General features: G+C 49.3%; 1 protein-coding gene across 3 annotated transcripts in view; it reads left to right on the forward strand.

The window, feature by feature from the left end:
• Positions 1 to 207: 207 nt before the first annotated feature.
• Positions 208 to 19,273, forward strand: part of INPP5A (inositol polyphosphate-5-phosphatase A) — a 236,464-nt gene continuing 217,398 nt past the window's right edge. For all 3 annotated transcript variants that reach the window (XM_074591909.1, XM_074591908.1, XM_074591910.1), the window contains exon 1: positions 208 to 726. In XM_074591909.1, coding sequence (XP_074448010.1) covers positions 652 to 726 — 75 coding nt within the window. In that variant the 5' untranslated portion in view covers positions 208 to 651. The remainder of the gene's footprint in view (positions 727 to 19,273) is intronic.

A 19,273-nucleotide genomic window follows, 5' to 3' on the forward strand; every position in this document is an offset into this window, starting at 1 on the left:
CAGTCCCACGGGGCCCGTCCCCCGGGCAGGGTCTGGCCGCCCCAGCCCCGCTCCCGCCCAGGTGAGCGGCGGCCCCGCCCGGGCGGGCCCGGCCTCTCTGCGGGACGGCGCCGCCGGCCGCCTCCCGAGGGTTGGCGTTGCCCTTTTAAGAGGCGCGCGGGGCCGCTGTGACGTCGCGGGCGCAGAGCCCTAGCCCGGCCCGCCCGCCGCGCCGCCAGAGCCGGGAGCGGCGGCGGCGGCAGCAGCGCGGTGCGCGCAGCGCCCGCCCGGCCCGGCCCAGCCCAGCCCAACCCCGCGCCGCTGGGGAGCGCCCGGCCCGTCCCCGCCGACACCGGCCGCCCCGTCCCGTCCCGCCGACCTGCCATGCGCCGTGGCCCGGCGCCAGCCTCCGCCGGTGGGAGCCGTCCCGGCAGCAGCGCGACGGCGGCGGCGGCGGGCGAGCGCTGAGCGCCGCGGCCCCGCAGCAGCCGCAGGGCGGCCGGCCGGCCCGCCGCGGCGCGGATGTGCGCGGGCTGCCCGCGCCGGGAGCACTCGCCGCGCTGACGGGGCGGGCCAGGCGCCCCGCTCGCCGCAGCGCCCCGCGCCCGCCCCCGGGCTCCCCGCAGCGCCGCCGGCCGCGCTCCGCGCTTCCGCCCGCCCGCCGCCGGCGCCATGGCGGTGAAGGGGGCCGCGGCCGGCGCCGGGGTGCTCCTGGTGACGGCCAACGTCGGGTCCCTCTTTGACGACGTAAGTACCGCGGCCGCACGCGCCCCGCCGGAGAGGGGGTCGGGGTCTCCTCGGTCCTAGCGCCGCCGCGCCGCCCCCCGCCCGCGGCTGCCGCCCCGTCCCGCTCCGGCCGCGGGCGCCGGCGGGGGACGCGTCCCGGCAGCCGGCCGGTGCGCCAGGGGAGAGGTGAGGGGGGGGCTCTGTCCTCTGTCGGTCCGGGAAGCCCAGAGCGGGGCGCGGGGATGCGCGGCCGGCAGCGAAACGCCGTGCCGGGGATGCCGTGTGTGCCCCGGCCTCCGCCGTGCGGCTGTCACCGCGCCCCGCGGGTCCCGGCGACGCGCGTCCCCCTCCGCGGCTCGGGAGGGGCGGCGGTGTCCGGGGGGGAGTACCCGGGGTGCCCCCTTCCCGCGGGGACAAACGGCTTCTGCTCCGAGGCGTCCGGCCGCCGGGGTCCCCTCCCGTCCCCCCGCACGTTGGGGCGTGAAAACACGCTGTGCTGGCTGTTAGCGCAGTGCGCGCAGGGAGACGCTGGGGATGTTTCCCATCGCCGCAAGTAAGGCGAGTGCAAGAGCCGATCTGGTAGCGGTTAGCGAGGAGAGCGGCGCCTTCTTGCAAGTCCGCGTGAATTAAGACAGGTATTTGCAAACGTCTGGAAGAGCAGCCAGGCTCCTAAACCTGCTGGGCTGCGCCCGGGTGAAGTCTGGCACCGCTGAAGTCGGTGGCAAAGCGCTTCTGGGGCTGAGCAGTGCCGGCGTGTCACGTACTGAAAAGGGAGTGTTTCTGGGGTTGCAGTTTGTACATCTAGCAGAGAATTGGGTCTGGACTTGCACTGCGTGTTGCTCTTGCCGTGTGTGTTAGGGCTGGCTTTGTGCTCCAGCCCTATGTACAAATTCCTTTGTGCACTAAAATAAGTGTGGGGTTTTCCTGCTCCTCCCAGTCTTCAAAGTTTGCTGTCTTTTTTCATCATTTTGAAGGCTGACCTAAAGTACACACTTTGATTGATACGTATGTAGCCAAAGGATGCAATTCATCTTTTCACCAAGTTTAGTAAACTTTGACGAGTTATCAGCATGGTTATTTTTTGCACTTCAATATGTCTGTTCGTATTAAATGACCACTGAAAATACGTATTTCATAATAATTTTCATGACGATGGCCTTAGGCCTGTGCAGTGTCTGTCTGAGTAAAGCCGCGTGGCATCCAGCAGGACTCTGCAGGTTGTTACGGCTGTTCCTGTTGCTCGAGCCCAAAGGGGACACCTCGCTTTGACCCGAGCCTGCTCTCTGACCCCAGCCTGCTGTCTCCTGTGGCGAGTGCTGCGGTTCAGAGTGCACTCCTGCCTTCCCTGGCGGCTCAGAGTGATAAAAGCCGCCACTTTGGAGCATGTCATTGAAGAAATCCTGTGCTGTCAGACTAAACGATTTTCCGGTTGTTCCTAGTTAGCATTGGAGACTCACTGGCATTCCTGGAGAAGGTGAAGGGTGTTTGTTGTTTATCATTCGGCGTAACCAAAGAGAGGAACGCTTCTGCTCTAGGCAAGCGACTCCTTTGCGATGAAAAATTAATTTTCTACAGCAACAAACCCGGGCTTATTTGGATATGTTCCACTGCAGGGTGGGGAATGGAAAGACTGGTCTGAACTTTCGTGATTACGCTTCGAGTTTGTTGCTGTTGGAGTTGGGACTGGCGACTGCCCAGTCGGGTTTCTGGAGTAGTTCAGGCACAATAAAGATGACATTAGCTTGGTTTGTGGAGCTGTCAGTGGCTGTTTCTGCTTGTTGGGCTTTCCCTGTCAGTTGAAGAATAAGCTTCTCTGCCGTGACCTGAAGTGACTTCAGTTATAAACAAGGACTCGTCCTTTGGTAGACTTCACCGAAGCTGGGCTGGAAAATGACTTCCAGTTCCTTTAATCTATTTTTCCCATTTCTGATTTCAAATTTCAGTTGGTGATACATATTTTACTTAAACACTACATTTTTAGTGGGCCGCAGGGCAGTGTGACAGTATGTGTGTTCACCGCACAGTGCAGAAACCCCGAGCAGACGGGATAGTTGGGTGTGAGTACCCTGCACCCGCACAGTCCTGCCTTCCCTCGCCCCGGGCTCTGATTCACGGCGGGCCAGGAGTCCTCCAGGACCGTTCCTACACCAGGCTCCAGGGCAGGTGCCCCCAGGCACAGGGCTGCTGCGGGCGGGCTGCGTCCCGCAGGGTCTCCTGGTGGCGTGGGTCTTGCCCCGCAGGGTGGGACCTCTGCTCCCCCTTCCCATGCCAGCGGACCCTCGCGCGTCGGCTCTGCGGTGAACCTCTCACCCATTTGTTTAAAGTAGCCTGAACATTACTGTGTGGCAACAGTGTGATTTGCACTTTAGATGCGTTTTGTACAGGTACTGTTTACTTGGCTGGCACATGCTGTACATGCAAATGCTCTTTAGTTGAGACCGGTATTTTGTAGAATAATTCGGAATATCTTTTGTAGACAGGTTCATCTGGGTGGGATAGTCTTTCCTGGGTCACTGGTATTGCTGACCTGGCTATAATTTTGCAAAGAGGAGAGAATTGCTTTATTTGTGCTCTCCGATTGCCAGAAGCGAGTTATGATAACATACTGGTTTGCTCCTGCCAGCCATCCACAGCCACTCATGGCCTGTTGCAATGCTGACCTGGGAGCTCATGAATAAACATGTTAGCAGTGAAGAGGGGCTGTGCTGGGTTTGTTTCGTTCCTTGAGTAGTTTTGCTGCTTCATTAAAAACATTAGTGCAGTATTAGATCTACAAATATCCTTCAAAGTTTCATGAACACGTGCATCTCATGAATATGAATGCGTATGACTTTAGGTACACTTGTGTTTACGTAATCATTTAATGTTTGTCCTGCTGTATAAACATTTCCTGTTTTTATCCCAGTGTGCTCTTGCTAACAACGGGGGATGGAGTTCAGGTTGGCTGTGGGTCGCTCTTTCTCTCTTTCCCTCCTCTGATGGCCCTGCCCGTAGCAGAGGGGTTGGACTAGGTGATCTCTAGAGGTCCCTTCCAGCCCGAACTGTCCTGTGATATGAGCCTCTCCCTCTCTCTCTCCCTCCCCAGTTTCCTTGCTTTCTTTGCTTCATCTGGCTGCTCTGGCGGAATTTCACATTTACCTTTCAAGGAGCCTTCTGCTGTAGCGCCCACAAAATCGATCTGCCTGGCATGTCTCTGCTCTTACTGTATAGGATTTTAATTACTTTAATGTGCCGCTTTTTTCTTCCTATCTGCTGTATCCTTTTCATTCTCTTCAGTTGCTTCTAAACGTGTCAATGCGGTCTGTTTTTCCTTGGGACAAGAGCCCGTGAGTCGCAGCGTGTTTGTGGCTGGCGCGGGGAACGGCTGGGCGGCAGGGGCACCGGTGGCGGGAGGCACGTCTGTCCCCAGGTCCCCAGAGCTGCCCGCAGCCAGGGCGGCAGCCTCTCTGCCCCCAGCCCTGGCGGGCGTCGGGGGCCGGCTGTGGCACTGCGTGCCCTGGGGACGCTTCCCCGGCAGCCACGGAGCTGTGGTTGCTCCTGCTGGAGGGAGGCGCATGGAGAGCCCTGCAAGTCAGGTTTTGTTGTTGTCAGAGAAGTTTTGTTCCTGTTTGCTGCATATTCGCTGAGTGCGGTCACAAAAACTGAAAAAACACCTTAGTGCTCACACTTGAAAATTGTGTCTTACGCTGTTTGAGTTTTTGGTGACTTTAGCAATGCATGTTGTTTAAACCTCTGGGCGTAGGTCTTTAGGGTAAAGATTTCCAGTGTGCACAGCAGGCTTAGCTGTACAAGTTCCAACGTTTCTGCTTGGGTTGGAAAGTAGTTCATTTGTCCCAGTTCCCTTTGAAATTGGCACGTATGAGCCCAAGTCAGGTAGGTGCTTCTGAAACGTTTCCTTCTGCCTTCCTACCACCAAAGGTAGGTAGCTCTTCTCTAATGGGAGGTAGGTGCAGTTCTTAAAGTCTCAAGACAAACCTGGGCCAGAATAGGAGTGCAATGATGACAAGAAAGATAAAAGCTAAACAGGACATGTTATTTTATTAGTTTAAAAAAGGAGGGGAGAAAGTAGGTTAGGGAATCGCTGTGTGGTGCGCGGGTACTAACACTCGAGGTCTTTAAGTGACTAACAGCGTTACTGTCCTACCTGTATTTTCTTTGACTATATGAAATACTGGCCTTCGAGCGACAGTGCTGGGATGGGGCAGGAACCTTTCACATTCCCAAGGGGCCTTGGGACCTACTCAGCGTTTGGGTGAAAGTCCCCCTTTCTACACAATACACAAAGAGGGCAGGGGTGCAGTTTCTTGTTCCAAGTCCTGTTTGAAGTAGTGTTGTTGTTATAATTACGCATATTGCTTTAATTCTGAGTACGAACTCGGAATAACCTTTACTGCTGTTAAGAGTTGAAGTCTGTCAATTGAACTTGAAATACTTCCCATAATAACTTTTAAAAACAGCCTGCTCTTCTAATGGGTGGTGATCACAGTCTTGATGTCTCTTTATCGCATCAGATCTTAATTTTCCGATCCTGAAACAGTGGGTGTAGTTTTATTTTGATGTTAGATACCTGTGGATTTAGCTGGTATTAGGTGATAATGATAAGGGGGTTTTTGGCTTTGGGTTTGTTGTTTGTTTTCATTTATTTTTCTTTGCCGTCTCCCCAGCCCCCCTGAGTAATTATTTGAATTTTGTGGAATATTTCAAATGTGGTGGGATGGGAAATGTATTAATTAGGTTTTGATTTCTAAATAAGTATTAAGACTAGCTTGTTGCAAGTCAAGGCACCCTCTTCTTCAAATCATAGCTACTAGACTGAGTGAAAGGTAATGTTTGATTCATTGTGATTTAAAAAAAAAAATAAAAATTACATTATTTCAGTGCTGAGAAACGCGTATTCCATCCTTGCTGCCAGGCTGCGCTGATGTTGTCTGGAGTGGAAGAGACAACTAAACAAACGTGCCCAGGCGAAGGCGATGTTTCTGCGAGGCGTTGAGGCGCTCAGGAGCGTTTCTGGCCGGAGCGGTGGGGCTGCGGGCGCCCGGCAGGCAGGGAGGGCAGAGGAGACACTTGTTTTCTGGCCGGGCGGGGTGAGACCAGCAGAATTCGGGTGGCTGGAGGAAGAGGGGCAGAAGAACGAAGAGGGTCCCGGTCGGGCTTTGCCAGCGGGTTCTTGTGCTCTGGAGCGGACTCCTCCTCTGGCCGTGCTGCCCAGGGCGCGCGCGGAGCCGCAGCGGGAGCGGAGCCCGCGGGCGGGTGGCTCTGGCAGGACTGAAGCCCTCCCGGCACTGCGCCTGGCTCTGGGCAGCTCTGGCGAGTGCCCGGGGGGGCTGCCCCGGACCCGGGTTGTTTATCGCCCTGCTTTCTGTGATGCTGTAAAATCGCGCGCTCGTAGCTGAGGACTTCCATTTTAGGAATACATACTCTTGAGCAATAACGTAGAAGGCCAACGAAAAAGTGTTTCTTTCAGTGTTCTATTATGGAAACCCTAAAAATAAGTAATCTCTGTTTTCTCTTTATCTATTTCTGCACTCCTCACTTTTTGGTTTCTGGTTATTTTGGCGACTTCTTTCTGATTTTAATTTGTTGTGTGCCACAGGTAATTTCTTAAACATTGTTGCGGTCTTCTGTTTGTCTTTCTATGGCAGACTCTCAAATCAACGTTTTTCTTAGAGTTTCTGCTATTGTTATTTTTTAGGCGACTCTTTCTTGTTTTACTCAGCTCTAAACCCCTGTGCAGGAGGTGAAATTTTGAGGTAAGACCAGAATTTGGTACTACCCAAAACTTCTTGAGCTATGTGAAAATGATGATGGGGAGGAGAAAACTGTTTTGTTACCCTTTGCAGTGCTTGTGCATTTGAAACAAATATTATTATTTTTTTTTAATAATTGAGGGATCTGTTGTATCTTGAGAATGAAATTGCTGGTAACACGTTACCAGCAGGACACAGCTGTTGGCCCAGATGTGCAACGGAGCAGAGCTGAGCGGTGGCCCACCGCGTGGTGTCTGGCTGCTGAATAGCCCTCATCGTGTGTAGCTGTTAAGCTGCTGCTGTGAAAAGGTGTTTTGGTTTGAAACTCCTTCGCTGCCTCTTGTTTTCTTTTACTTCTGTGACGGGGGATGAGCGCGGGGACACGCACGTGGACAGCTGAAGTGGCTTTGCTGGTACAGTGGAGCTCTGCCAGCAGTAATGCTTATGCTGGTCTTTGTTACAAACATGTTTTTTCCAGGGATAACTTGGAACCGTTGGTACTTGTGCTTTGAAAAAACTGTAGGGTACCTGGGGGGAGGATTGTACCAGTTTGTAGCTCTTTCTTCCTTTAGTCTTTAGGTAGGTGACAGTGTCAAATACGTACGGCGAGAGTGATGTGCTCACAAGCGCGTGGTTTTGAGGAGGTCTTTCTGAAGCCCTTCCCAGGCTGCTCGCAGAAGATCTAAGTACTCGTGCTGATTTGGAGCTTCCTAGGTGTCTTCCTAAGTGATTCCCAAGTGATTCAGCTCTCAGCCTCAGCTGGGCGAAGGACGGCACAGCAGCGTGTGCTGGTGGGGTTGTTCGGCGCCCCGTGCACCCCCTCGGGTGGGAGCATCCCCTGCCGGCTCTGCGCTGGGTCCAGGCCCGCGTCCCCCCGGGGCTTGTGTGGCGAGGGCAGAGGTGCTGTGCGCGGCCGGCCCTGCGCACCCAGCCCCTGAGGGACCGAGTGAGCGGTGATGGCTGAGAGCGAGCGGCAGAGCACCTTCCCCTTGTAGGTATAAATGGGGATGAAGACCCGAAGCAGCCGTGCAGTAAAGCACTGACGTTGTTGTACATCCACATACCTCTAAAATTTAAAAGCGCTATTCTAATTTGCTGAAGACGATTGGAGCAACACAGAGGGTGGGGTTTGTCCTCCAAGATGGAGTTGTATGCTTAAAAAATCACTTCTTTTTTTTTTGACAAAAAATGAAAAAAAATATTTTTAGCGGATATTTTTACAATTCTCTGAGCAAGAGAGTTGTAATTAGGAGCTTGCACAGTGTTTAGCCTCCCTTAAGCAGGAAGCTCAGAAGATTATCTCGGGGACCATCTTTCTTCTCCTTTTGATTAAGTGTTATCACTAACAGCAAGAGCACATGTTTACATGAGGAAGTAATGGTGGCAAAGTACATTATATAATTGCAGTTTTCTGTTAATGTGGTTTTATAGCAGGTGGAGTAGAGTTAGCTTTTTGTAACTTGCTGGGTTTGTGCAAATTGCCAGTGTATCAGTGTGATGGTTTAAGAGGATTTAATTCCCAAACTGTTTGAATACGGAAGTATGCAATGGGAGTATGATACCTTAGGAAGAATGCTTTACGTGTGAATCTGTTACCTTATTAGCTTGTAGGAGCACTCGCTCATTGTCAAATTTTCAAGGTTTTGTTGCTGTTTCAAAAGTTTTCATCATAAATTTTCTTACCACAGAATTTGACTTTGAAGGGAGTCAGTCGCACATAGAATACCAGTCAAGCCCTCGGATTTCATGATTTTTCTAAAAGGCTAATCTCTTGTTTGTTTACTTTTTCACTTTCTCCCTTTTCTGTTACTTATTTTGTCGTGCTGTTCCTATCTTCTACCCCCTGCAAATGTATTTCGTCTTATCTCAGATGCTTTTTTGCCCTTTCTTGTACTGTGCGTACTTAGCTCCTCCTGGAAGCTCTCCCCTTATTCCCCATCTATTATTTAAAGCGCGGATGTCACTGAGAAAAGCGGCCTTTTCATTCGCAGCTTTGCGTGTGCCTCGGAGCCATCAGGAAGGGGAGCCTGGTTCCCCTGCACGCCGTATTCGTGGCCCCAGGCAGCAGGAGCTGTTGGGCTGCAGCAGGGACGGAGCGCGCGCAAGAGGGATCTGATTTATGAATGCACGGCCCCGGGGGCGTGCCGGGCAAGGAGCCTGGTAAAGACAGAGCCAGGACAGCAAACTTCCAGTGAAGTAACCCCCTGGTGTTACAGAGCTGTTTCACGTGGAGCTTTGTCTTGGGCCTCCAAATGTCGTTGTGCAGCCTTTAATGCAACAAATATCTTGCTCTCTGTCGAAGAGGTGATTCCGCAAGGTTAAACTCAAAGCTTCTTTGCCAGTGGGACAGACCAACGCACCATTCCTTGGCATCCATGCGAGGAGAGGCGATCAAATTGCTGAAGTTCCTTGGAAGGGAGCCTGGCTGTGAGTGTGCACCCTGGGGGTTGTCTCCTCGCTGCCCCCACCAGCTGCTTTGCTCATAGTTTTACCTGTCCTCTGCCCCTGAACTCTGACTTTAATTTGAAAAAAAGGGAAGAAGTCAGGCGGGCAGGTCCAACTGCAGGCCAGTTGTATGCTTTTACTGTGTGGAAGTTTATCAAAACATACCTACAGTAGCGTAGTCTAATACGTTATTCAATATTTTCTAATCATCTTTTTTTACTCTCTCGTAGAGAATAGGAAGTGGTCACAGAAAAAACAAGACTTTCTGCCTTTGCTTGAATAGCCTGTAACAGAGTCATTTAGCATCCTTTTTGCACCTTTATTACTGAAGTGGCAAGGAGTCTTCCCCTGATGGAAGTTCTGGGGAAATGTGTTATTTTGTATTATGTAAAAGATCAGACCACGCACAATAATCGTCAGACTGGGAAGAGTGAGTTTTAAAAGTAAAATGTTTCTTTTACTGCCTTTTTTCCAATGGTGTATAGTAGTTATTCAACATGTTCTTTTAGCATTTTCATTATTCATACATCATTTTTTAATGTAAATGTACAGTTTCATCACTTTCATTTCTAACATGTTATTGGAAAAGATATTAAAATTAAAGCATTTACTGACAGCGAACAAAAGCGATCATTGCTTTTATATAGTATTTTGAAGTCAGATATAATTAAGATTGTTTTCATTAATGTCTTCAAGTTGTTAAGCACTTGTCTTTGTGAGTCTGTCGGCTTTCACAGGTAACATCCTTGAAAGCAGAAGATACAGGCCGAGAGAAGTAATTTAAAAAACCCAACCGGGACAGCACTGAAAGCTTTCTCTCACGGGGTAGGTCACTGAGATGCCAGTTGAAACCGCTGCTGGTGGTATGACTGACTCCTGCGATACCGAGGGATTTGCCAGAGTTTAGCTCAGCCCGGGAGCTGTGCGCTGGTCGTTCGGGTGATGCTGGCGATGGAGGGGGACAGTTACACACCCGAGCTTGCAATGGGAAGAACTTTCACGTTGTGGTTTGTGCCTGGAAGGATTTTCACTTCAGGTTTTGGGTTGTCCTCAGTAAAACATCTTCTGGTCTTTTCTTACTCCTTTTCCCAAATCAATGAAAAGCTGTCCTGCCTATGTTCCTTGCCAAACAGATGTTTTTAAATGCCCCCCTGTTCCTACCTTTTCTCTCTCCTTGGTTTCCATTGGTTTCATCTTGATTTCTTTTCTAACACAATTTGCAATCAGAAACTCTTGTAAGGAGAGGCTCTAATGTGACATGAAATTGTAGTGGAGACAGAAAAAACCCATAAGCTGAAACACAGTGATGGGTGAGGAGCAGCACGGCGAGCTGCTGGGGGTAACCCGACCGCATGGGTCACGGGCAGCACCCAGGTGATGGCGCATTCTTTCCCCTTTAGTTTGAGGAAGGCAGAGAAGCACCACCTCCTGCCCTCAACACAGCCTGTACGGGCATGCACCACACCTTATTACTGGAGAAGTTCCTGGCCAAACAAAGACTTAGTCAGTGGGAGCTGTATGAGCTCCTGCTTAGTGAGGGGTTCCTTTGGCTTGTGCAAGCTCCAGTGAATGGCAGAACTGGCTCTTGGTGGACTTTGTCTTTTGAAGTCTATCTACTTACAGGAGTAAGTAAGAGCAGGGAGAGATGCTCCGTCTCAGTCTGCCTCTTGGTGAGGCTCGCAAAGACTGTTTACAGGATGTTAAGTAACGTCACCTTTCTCTAGAAAGTTCAGATGTTATTAAAGGGCCTCGCTAGCGCGCCGCGGGAGGAGCGGCTGATCACAGGCATTAAGTACCATGGGAACAGGCCGTATCCAAACTCATTTGTCGTGCTGTGCGTGAAGCAGAGCTGCCTCTACTTGTTTTCTCTTCCTCTTCCAGTTTCCATTGCATTCTTGAAAAGAGATTCATTTTTCTATTGCCCTTGAATGTATCAGCAAGCCACTGCATATCAATGGCCGGGCTCCTCGGAGCGCCTCCGTCCCGCGCTGTTGGCACTCCGAGCACCGCAGCAGGCGAACAGTGAGGGGCAGGCAGGCTTTGTGAGCGGCACGCAATGCTGAATTCTTTTGTTAAAGCCTTTTAAGGGAGCTTGTTTTGAAGTTTTTTGTTTTTCTGGTGTGGCAAATTCTCTAATTTTAGAGGCTTTGCCAATCCCAGTGGGAAAAGCAAAACTAGTTTTCCCGTAGGAACATCTCAGAAATGTACGCTGAACTCTCTTTGGCAGTGTTTATTTACGTGTCAACCAAACATTAAAAGAGTGGTTCAAAAAATCACTTGAGGGAGTTCTGTATTCATTAAGGACCATCAGACAGCATTACCTATATTTTATTTACTTCAGAATTCTTGTTTATTTAGGGACAGAATTCCAGCTTTTCATAGGACTAACTGGGCAGTGAAGACGTTCCTATGTAACGCTGGGCAGACAGCTGTCGCTAGAGCTGGTACTGCAGCAGATTTGCACAAAGAGGGTTCCTTTTGACATAAGCGTTGGCTGTTTGTGTGCCTGACCTCACTGTTCAAAATGTTTTTTGAAAACAGCTGTTCAAAGCGAAAGTGTTGGTCTAGAATTCCTATTGCAATTTTTACTGGAGGAAGAAATGGAAGAACAATTTTTTTTAAAATTTATTTTTAACTTCAAATGTTGCCAGGCACATGAGGGAGTCAAGAACTGGGTGGAACAGTACGATAGGACCAACCCACTCACTTCAGAGAACTGGACGTGACCCAAAAATCTTCTGCTAAAGCAAGTTTGTTTTCATGAACTGGCAATGTTGTTTTTCTGGGCTGGAAGGACAGACTTTATCCAGGCTTGGCTGCTTCCGAGACCACGAAGCCAACTCTCATTTGTCTTGGGGGACAGCAATTTTTAGCAAAAAGGAGGAAGCAAAGCCTTTTCCCTTTAGCTATCCTTCCTAAAGCATTTGTGGTTTATGACCACTGTGCACCTTTTACTTACCTCAACAAAGATCTTTAAGATAATTTAGGAAAAAGTGGGAAAGGAACCGGTGCTGTGTGGATCTCCTTGCTCTTACAGGCTATCAATGCCATTGTAGCCTTGCTGAAGGGAGTGCGTGGAGAAGACATTGTATGCCCGGATGGGTGAAGACAGAGCTGTGTAAGCCAGGTGAAGGGATACATCCTTGTCTAAGTAGGTGGAATTTTGGTGCAGGACTTGCTTGCTTGTGTTGCTTAAAATAATGAATGTGTGCCAAATGAATTGGTTTTTCATTTGTATGTGAATATTCCGTGTTGTATAATGGAAATCTATAGTAAACAGATGAAATGTTTGCCTTATGTTACGCTCAGAGCAATGCGAGAAAGGTACATGAGGCAACGCCTTCCTACTGCAGGGGTGGCCGAGCGCTGGCACAGGCTGCCCGGAGGTTGTGGAGTCGGCATGCTTGGCGGTATCCAGAACCTCTCTGGTCCTGGACGAGTGGCTCTGGGTGACCTTGCTTGAGCAGAGGGTTGGACCAGGTCACCTCCAGAGGTCCCTGCCAGCCTCAGCCAGCCTGGGATTCTGTGTAGCCAGACATTATATGGGTTTGTTCCCCTTGTTTTTTGCTGCTGATGCCGTTGCCTTTTGCTTTCCCACACTCGCAGAAGACACCTGCCTACTTCTCAGTTCATGTTTTTGTGGCAAATCCTCGTTCCCTTTTTATCTGCTTTTCTGTTATGGATGTTGACCGTTTCCGAATGCTTTGCAGAGAGACTTTGGTCCAGGAGCTGGAACATGTACATTTGAAAACAAAGGCTGTCCTGCTTTCATGAAACCTTGAGGAAAAACATGCACGTTGTCTGTCAGCTTATACAGTTTCTCTAGATCTTCTGAAAGCTTCCTCATACGCTTGATGAGTGTGCTGAAACCGAAGTCTCTAAGTCAGGCTTTCAGCTCTGATTGGTTTTTGTTTGTTTGCTTTTCTGTTGACATTTCGGTAGGGAGTAAATACGCTGTTCCTGATGACTTCAGAACTGGAACGGTGGTAGAAGCACAGGAGCCGGTTACAAGTGATGGGGACGGTAAGAGCAGCGTACAGCAGGGTTCGCTGACAGCGGGTGGACGCGGTATTTACCCCAGAGGCAGTCACAGCGACGGTGCGTGACGGCAAGAGATGAGATAGCAGAACCGCTGCTTCACTTACCTATTTCTGTTTTATCTGCTGCCGTGTTTGCAGCATTACTCTGTTACTTGAAGCATAATTGGTCCAAAGAACTGAGTTGAGAACTGGGAAGAGATGTTGCCATAGTACAAAAGGCAAAAAAAAAAAAGTATTCCTCTTCTATTCTGCATTTTTGTTCAATCAACTGGTAATGTATGGCAAGATGACTGGCTGTCCGTATTTGCAGCAGTTCATCTGGCATAATCGGAGTGAAGCTTCTGCCTATATTTTAAAATCCTCTGCGTCGCTTCTGAGAAGTGGTGTGTCTGCCCTGTCCGAGGGGCCGTACGGAGGTGTTGGTCCAGAGCCGCAGGGCCTCACTGCTGGAGGTGAGCTGGGCTTGCTCGGCAGGACTGGGCTCGCCCGGCGCACTGCGGTTGCCCGCGTCGCCTCCAGCAGCAGGGCAGGTTCAGACCCTTCCCTCTGCTGAGAAGAATTCCACAACTGATCTCAAATTTGACTGCTGCGTGGCTTAAGGATGTCACCTAATTCGTGTCCCAGTGCTGCCTCTCTCCTCTTTTTCCGGATGCAGAGAGTTGCAGTGTGCTGGCAGGCAGTTCCTCGGGAGCGAGTGGCTCCACGGGAGATGGGGACAATGCAGACAGAGGTGACAGGTTTCGAGGATGCTCTGGGCCGTGGTGGGAGGCGAGGCAAGGCCATGCCAGTGGAGTCTCTCGAGGCTGCAGATATTTTACAGTGCTGTCTGTCCATCTCCCTGTTCCCTTTCCGAGCTCGATGCTTGAATCTCAGCTGTTCTGCAGACTTTGGAACCTCCAACAGCTCTCCCCAGCCATCCTGGAAAGTCTTCTTCCTGGAAAGGCCGCCGCGGAGGGGAGGAGGGAGGGAAGGCAGGATATTTGTGCAGCCCTCGAGAGCGGGGCTTTCTGCCACCATCACAGGCAGCTGCTGCTGTTCCTGCAAGGGGCTTCCCCAGGCAGCAGGAGGATGGAGAGGTGTACGGGGCGGCTCGTCAGGGCCGGGGGCTGATCCTGCTCTGCTCTATGGGGTTCACGAAGTGCTCCAGTGCTCCCGGTCCATCGCTCCATGGGGCTCCTGCTTGGCCTCTGCCTTGTTCTGGTTTCTCTCTGCCAGGGGGCTGTTCCCGAGCAGGGGCAGGAGTCCCGCTGGACGGCGCCGGCAGAGGCTGGAGGAGCGGGTGCTTCCCTGCGGGCCTGGAGCGGGAGCGGCGCAGCTCACCCGCCGGCCGTGCTGCAGGCGGACGCGTCGCCTCAAAGTTCAGAAGCGATTCTGAAGCTTCTGGGTGTTTCACAGGAGGGGATGTTCCCAAAAACCTTGGTTAGGAGAACTCATCGTGCTTTTCCTTAGTGGTCACGACCCCGCAAATAAATGCGTTTTGCAGGTACGTTAGTTCTTTGGTGGAAGGGTCTCTGTCTTACCTGTTGCTCGAGGTCGACCAGCAGGGCTTTGTCCTGACGGCCTGTGCAGGGCTGTACTGTGAAGACAGCAGGGACCCCGTTGTGCTACGCAGCATAAACGCGCGGAAGGTTGCTCTGTTCTGAACAGTTTGTGATTTTTAGGTTCGGCTCCTGCAATGGGATCCAGAAGTGGGGACAAGGACTGGAGCAGGGGAGGATGGGCGGTGTTCCTGTTTGTGGCAGCCATTTCACTGGCATGTCACACACTGAACTCTTAATGAGTGTCCTGGACAAGAGACATTTGGTAAAACAAAACACAAAAAAACATCGAAGACCAAAACCCAATCCTAAAACAAGAAAAAAACCCAAACAAACCAAATCCCCCAAAAGTTATAATTGTTACACAGCCTCGTACTTGGAAGGAATATTGTTACTGGTTTTTCTTCCAAATATAGGAGTAAACCTACGGTGAATTTCCTTTAGTGTTGGTGAAAAGCAAGCTTTGCTGAGGAGCCTGTAAATACTTGGATCGCTGAACTGTGTTCCTTAGAGCTCCTTAGAGTTTTTGTTGAAAACTGGAAAATACCTTAGATAGCACTTTAACCATGTTTGCTTGAAATATACAGATACTGACATTTCCTTGCATGATATCATCCTAGAGGGAAATTCCTCTTGCCACTCCGGATTTTCAGAAGGTTCAGTGGTATTTTAATTAGTTGAAAAACGTGAAGACGTTATCCAGAGATCTCGGCAGAACTGAAGTTCTTATATAGTCTCACAGCACTTCTTTCAAAACCTCTTAATTAAATCCATGAACTTAAAAGCTTTAAGAAAATGGAAATAGGTGATTGTTCTCATTAAATGAGTATAGAAAGAAGTGGGAAAACTTCTGAAGATTTTTTTTTAACGTGGGAATTTCCAATAATATTTCTGAAATGTGACATTCATTCAGACAGCTTATTAGACTATTCCCTGTGTTCTGTTCTGTATTTCAGGCTTTTCCTTGTTTAAAATGGGTATTTTTTCCCTTAATTAGTATATTTTAAGCTAAAGAATGGGAAATTTATGGTGCCAATGATAATAGATGGAGATGTTCACGGGCTTCCTGTACTATTTGTGTAATGTTTCGGAACGATTTTTCCTTTCATTCCTGTGCCCAACCTGATGTCTATTATTTTAAGTATAATCTTACATTCAGTAAAATAACCTGTGGGATTGTGCAAGTATTTAGAGCAAGAAGTAAATCATAATGTGAAAATACAATAGGAAGATTCATCAAAACCAGATCTGAAATTGAGGGTTTTACTTTAGTTGACTTTTCCATCTCTCTCTAAACACTGTCTGTGACTTACCACGGAGTCAAATGTGTGCTTTTCCCAAATAATTTAACGAACCATGAATTCAAATGGCATTCTTTAATTCATTTTGGAAATAGATGTTACCAGGTCTCTGAGAAGAGATGGTAGAAACTGCATTCCTCCCAAGATGCTCGATTCTGTACCGGAGGGAAAATACCCTTTTCAGTACTGTATTTGGAGTACTGAGACCTGTGAATAGAAGGTCTCCTCACAGGTCAGCGTACCCTGGAGTGATTTGCCTTTTCAGAGAACTGTGGCCTTTGCCTGTTCCTGGAAACTTTACGCACTGCTTCATTTCCTTCAAAGGTGGAATGAATACTGGGGGGAAAGTATGTCTGCTTTTTTATTGTGGTGTTGTCTTTGGACGAGTTTTGTGTGTCTAGCACCTTCTTTCTTATTGCTGAACTAAGTGACCTACAGGCTAAGTTGCCTTTTGATAAACCAAGTTAGGCTATGGGAAGTCATTAAAAAAATAGCTAGAGAGGCTGCTCGGCTTATATCTTAAGATGATGAAGGCCAATGGCATCCTGAGGGGCATCAAGAAGAGTGTGGCCAGCAGGTGGAGGGAGGTCATCCTCCAGCTCTGCTCTGCCTTGGTGAGGCCGCACCTGGAATGCTGTGTCCAGTTCTGGGCTCCCCGGTTCAAGAGGGACAGGGAACTGCTGGAGAGGGGACAGCAAAGGGCTACCAAGATGATTAAGGGACTTGAACATCTCTCTTATGAAGAAAGGCTGAGGGATTTGGGTCTTTTTAGTCTGGAAAAAAGACGGCTGAGGGGGGATCTTATCAACGCTTATAAATACTTAAAGGGTGGGTGTCAGGAGGATGGGACCAGGCTCTTTTCAGTTGTGCCTGGCGACAGGACAAGAGGTAATGGGCACAAACTTGAGCATAGGAAGTTCCACCTAAACCTGAGGAGGAACTTCTTTCCTGTGAGGGTGGCAGAGCCCTGGCACAGGCTGCCCAGAGAGGTGTGGAGTCTCCGTCTCTGGAGACATCCCAAACCCGCCTGGACGCGTTCCTGTGCAACTGCTCTGGGTGACCCTGCTCTGGCAGGGCTTGGACTGGGTGAGCTCCAGAGGTCCCTTCCAACCCTACCATTCTGTAATTCTGTGATGATTGGTAGAGCTATTGAAACACTGCTTCAGTTAAATATTACAGACCTTTCTTTCAGTTCAGAAACTCTCTGAATGGCAGATTTTTTTGGTTATCGTTCCCGTCAGTGTGAGTGGTGTCGGGATGGTTGACATGTGCTGCAGTGCTCTGGAAGAGATCTGCAGAAACAGTCCTAAACCAGTGCTGCTCCCTTCATTTGCGCCCAGGTTTTGTCCTCCGTTGCCTTTTGCCCAGGCGTTGCACTGGCAGCTGTGCCTGCCCGCTCTGGAGACGCCAGAAGTCCGTGTTTCCTGGTATGTCTTGGCCACGTACATCAGTGAACAGGGTGACGGGTTCACCTCCAGAGTTTAGACATGTAGCTTGGTTGTCTGGGGGAGGTCTTTTGGGTTTTTGTGGTGATGGTGATTTGGGGCGGCGGGGGTTTTGTTGTTTTGGTTTTGTGGTGGGTTGGGTTTTTTTTTCATATTTTGAAAGGGACTGACTCCTGACAATGAACTTGAAGAAAATGTGATGTGAACAGGTGGTGATAAATACTGCCACGGTGAACTTTATTTCCTATGTTTTGCTAGAGAGACGGTAAAGCTCTTCAGCCCTCGTTATCCTCATCTGGCTTTGAAAGGACTTCGTGGCAGCATGCTTTCTTGGAGCAGTGCTCTCCCTTCTGTCTGTCTTGCACCTTTTCTCCTCATTTTGTTATTGCCTGCGCTTTGAAGATGGATAAAATTGAAATTCTTGTGTCTGAAGCTGTGTTTCATAAATATTTCTGAAGTATATTGTAAGATCTACTAGCTATTTAGAAATCTAAAATGGGAGTAGCAACTGAACTGAGCTTAGTATTTGTGATTATTTAAGCTCATGGCACCTGGAGAGCCCAGTGACAAGTACAATTTGCAGTGCAAATGCATTATAAATGATAGTGTCTACTGAGAAGACAAGGTCTCAGTATGGGAAAACAGAGTGTTTGTAAAACCTTCCAAAAATTTGGTGCCTGCTACAGAACCTGGAGTACAGCAAACGTTTTACCCAGTGGAAAAATGCAAAGCAAATGCCAACAGATGTGGCATTAACAAAGCTCATTTAAATTTCCCGTGCACCTGACAAGTGAATAATTGCTGCGTGCACAGTTAGCAGAGCTGTAGGTATATGGTGCTTGGAATGTATATTTTGTGTTTATGGAGCCTGTGCTACAGTTTTGCTCTTTTTCCTAATAAAATGCTAGGTTTTGCTTAAGTCATGTAACGGAGAATGTGAGTGAGCTGAGTCGGGTGAATGGCTGTGTCCGCAGTCGGCACTGGTGCCAGCCCCCCCCACAATGCAACACCTCCCGTCTTCGGCCCTGCTGCCGGGAATGCACAGGCGCTCTCTGGAGATGAGCGTGGTCTGAAGAGGAAATCCAGCCTATGGATGGATTTGGGCGGGAGAGCTAAGGGTGGCGAGAACCAGTTCTTAGGAAGCCCGTGTTCCTTGCACCGTGTTCCTTGCAGGTCTCTGCAAATGGTCATTGCAGGTGTTTCTGGTCAGTGGCAGCGAATATTGTACCACTTGTAAAGTACAACAGCTCAGTAGGCATCCTGATAAAAACTGAAAGGCACAGTTGTCTGAAATGGCCTCGATCTAGACTGCCTTATTTCAGAGGGATTTACTTGTCTCTGATAAATTGCAGAGCATGAAACCAAGGCAGGGGGCAAAAAATTGCCTGCTTTCATTTAGTAGTGCTTCAGACTTTTCGCTGGAATTTATCACTGCATATTGTTTATTTATTTGAGTGTTCTTCGCAAACACTGGCAGCATCAGACTTAACCTTAAAAAAAAAAAAAAAAAAAAGAAGGAAATGTGCTATTTCTGTTCTACCTTGTTTTGTTTAATTGAATATTTTTTGAAATGTCTGCCGTCTTCGTTTGGCAAGGCCTCCTTAAATCTCCAGCCATGAGAAGCACTGCTTGCCATCTGTGAAATGTTTTTTCTTTTTTTTTTTTGGGTTTTTTTTTTTTTGTTTCTAAAGTTGCTGTTCTTTTTTTAAACTCAGCATAGACATTCCCAGCAATTACGGAGAAGTGACTTCATTTCTGACAGCAGGCTTACGCTGACCTTGCTGAGAGCCCCCGCGAGCAGCTCGTTTGCCGCGGGGAGCCCCGCTTCTGCGGGAGGAGCCGTTTCTGGTAGCCTTAGATGTGCCCCGCCATGGAGCGCTGGAGATAATATGGAAATGAAAACACGCGCGTTTCTGGATTTGTACCAGGGAACTGCTAATTTTTCTAGTTCAACAGCATTTAGGACTAGCGTGTCTGGAAACCGACCTTTTTTCAACTTGTAAAACAGAACTGGGTTGTTTTTAAGACGTTATTTGAAACTAGTTTATC

This window comes from Larus michahellis, chromosome 6, assembly GCF_964199755.1.
Source record: "Larus michahellis chromosome 6, bLarMic1.1, whole genome shotgun sequence".
NCBI lineage: Eukaryota > Metazoa > Chordata > Aves > Charadriiformes > Laridae > Larus > Larus michahellis.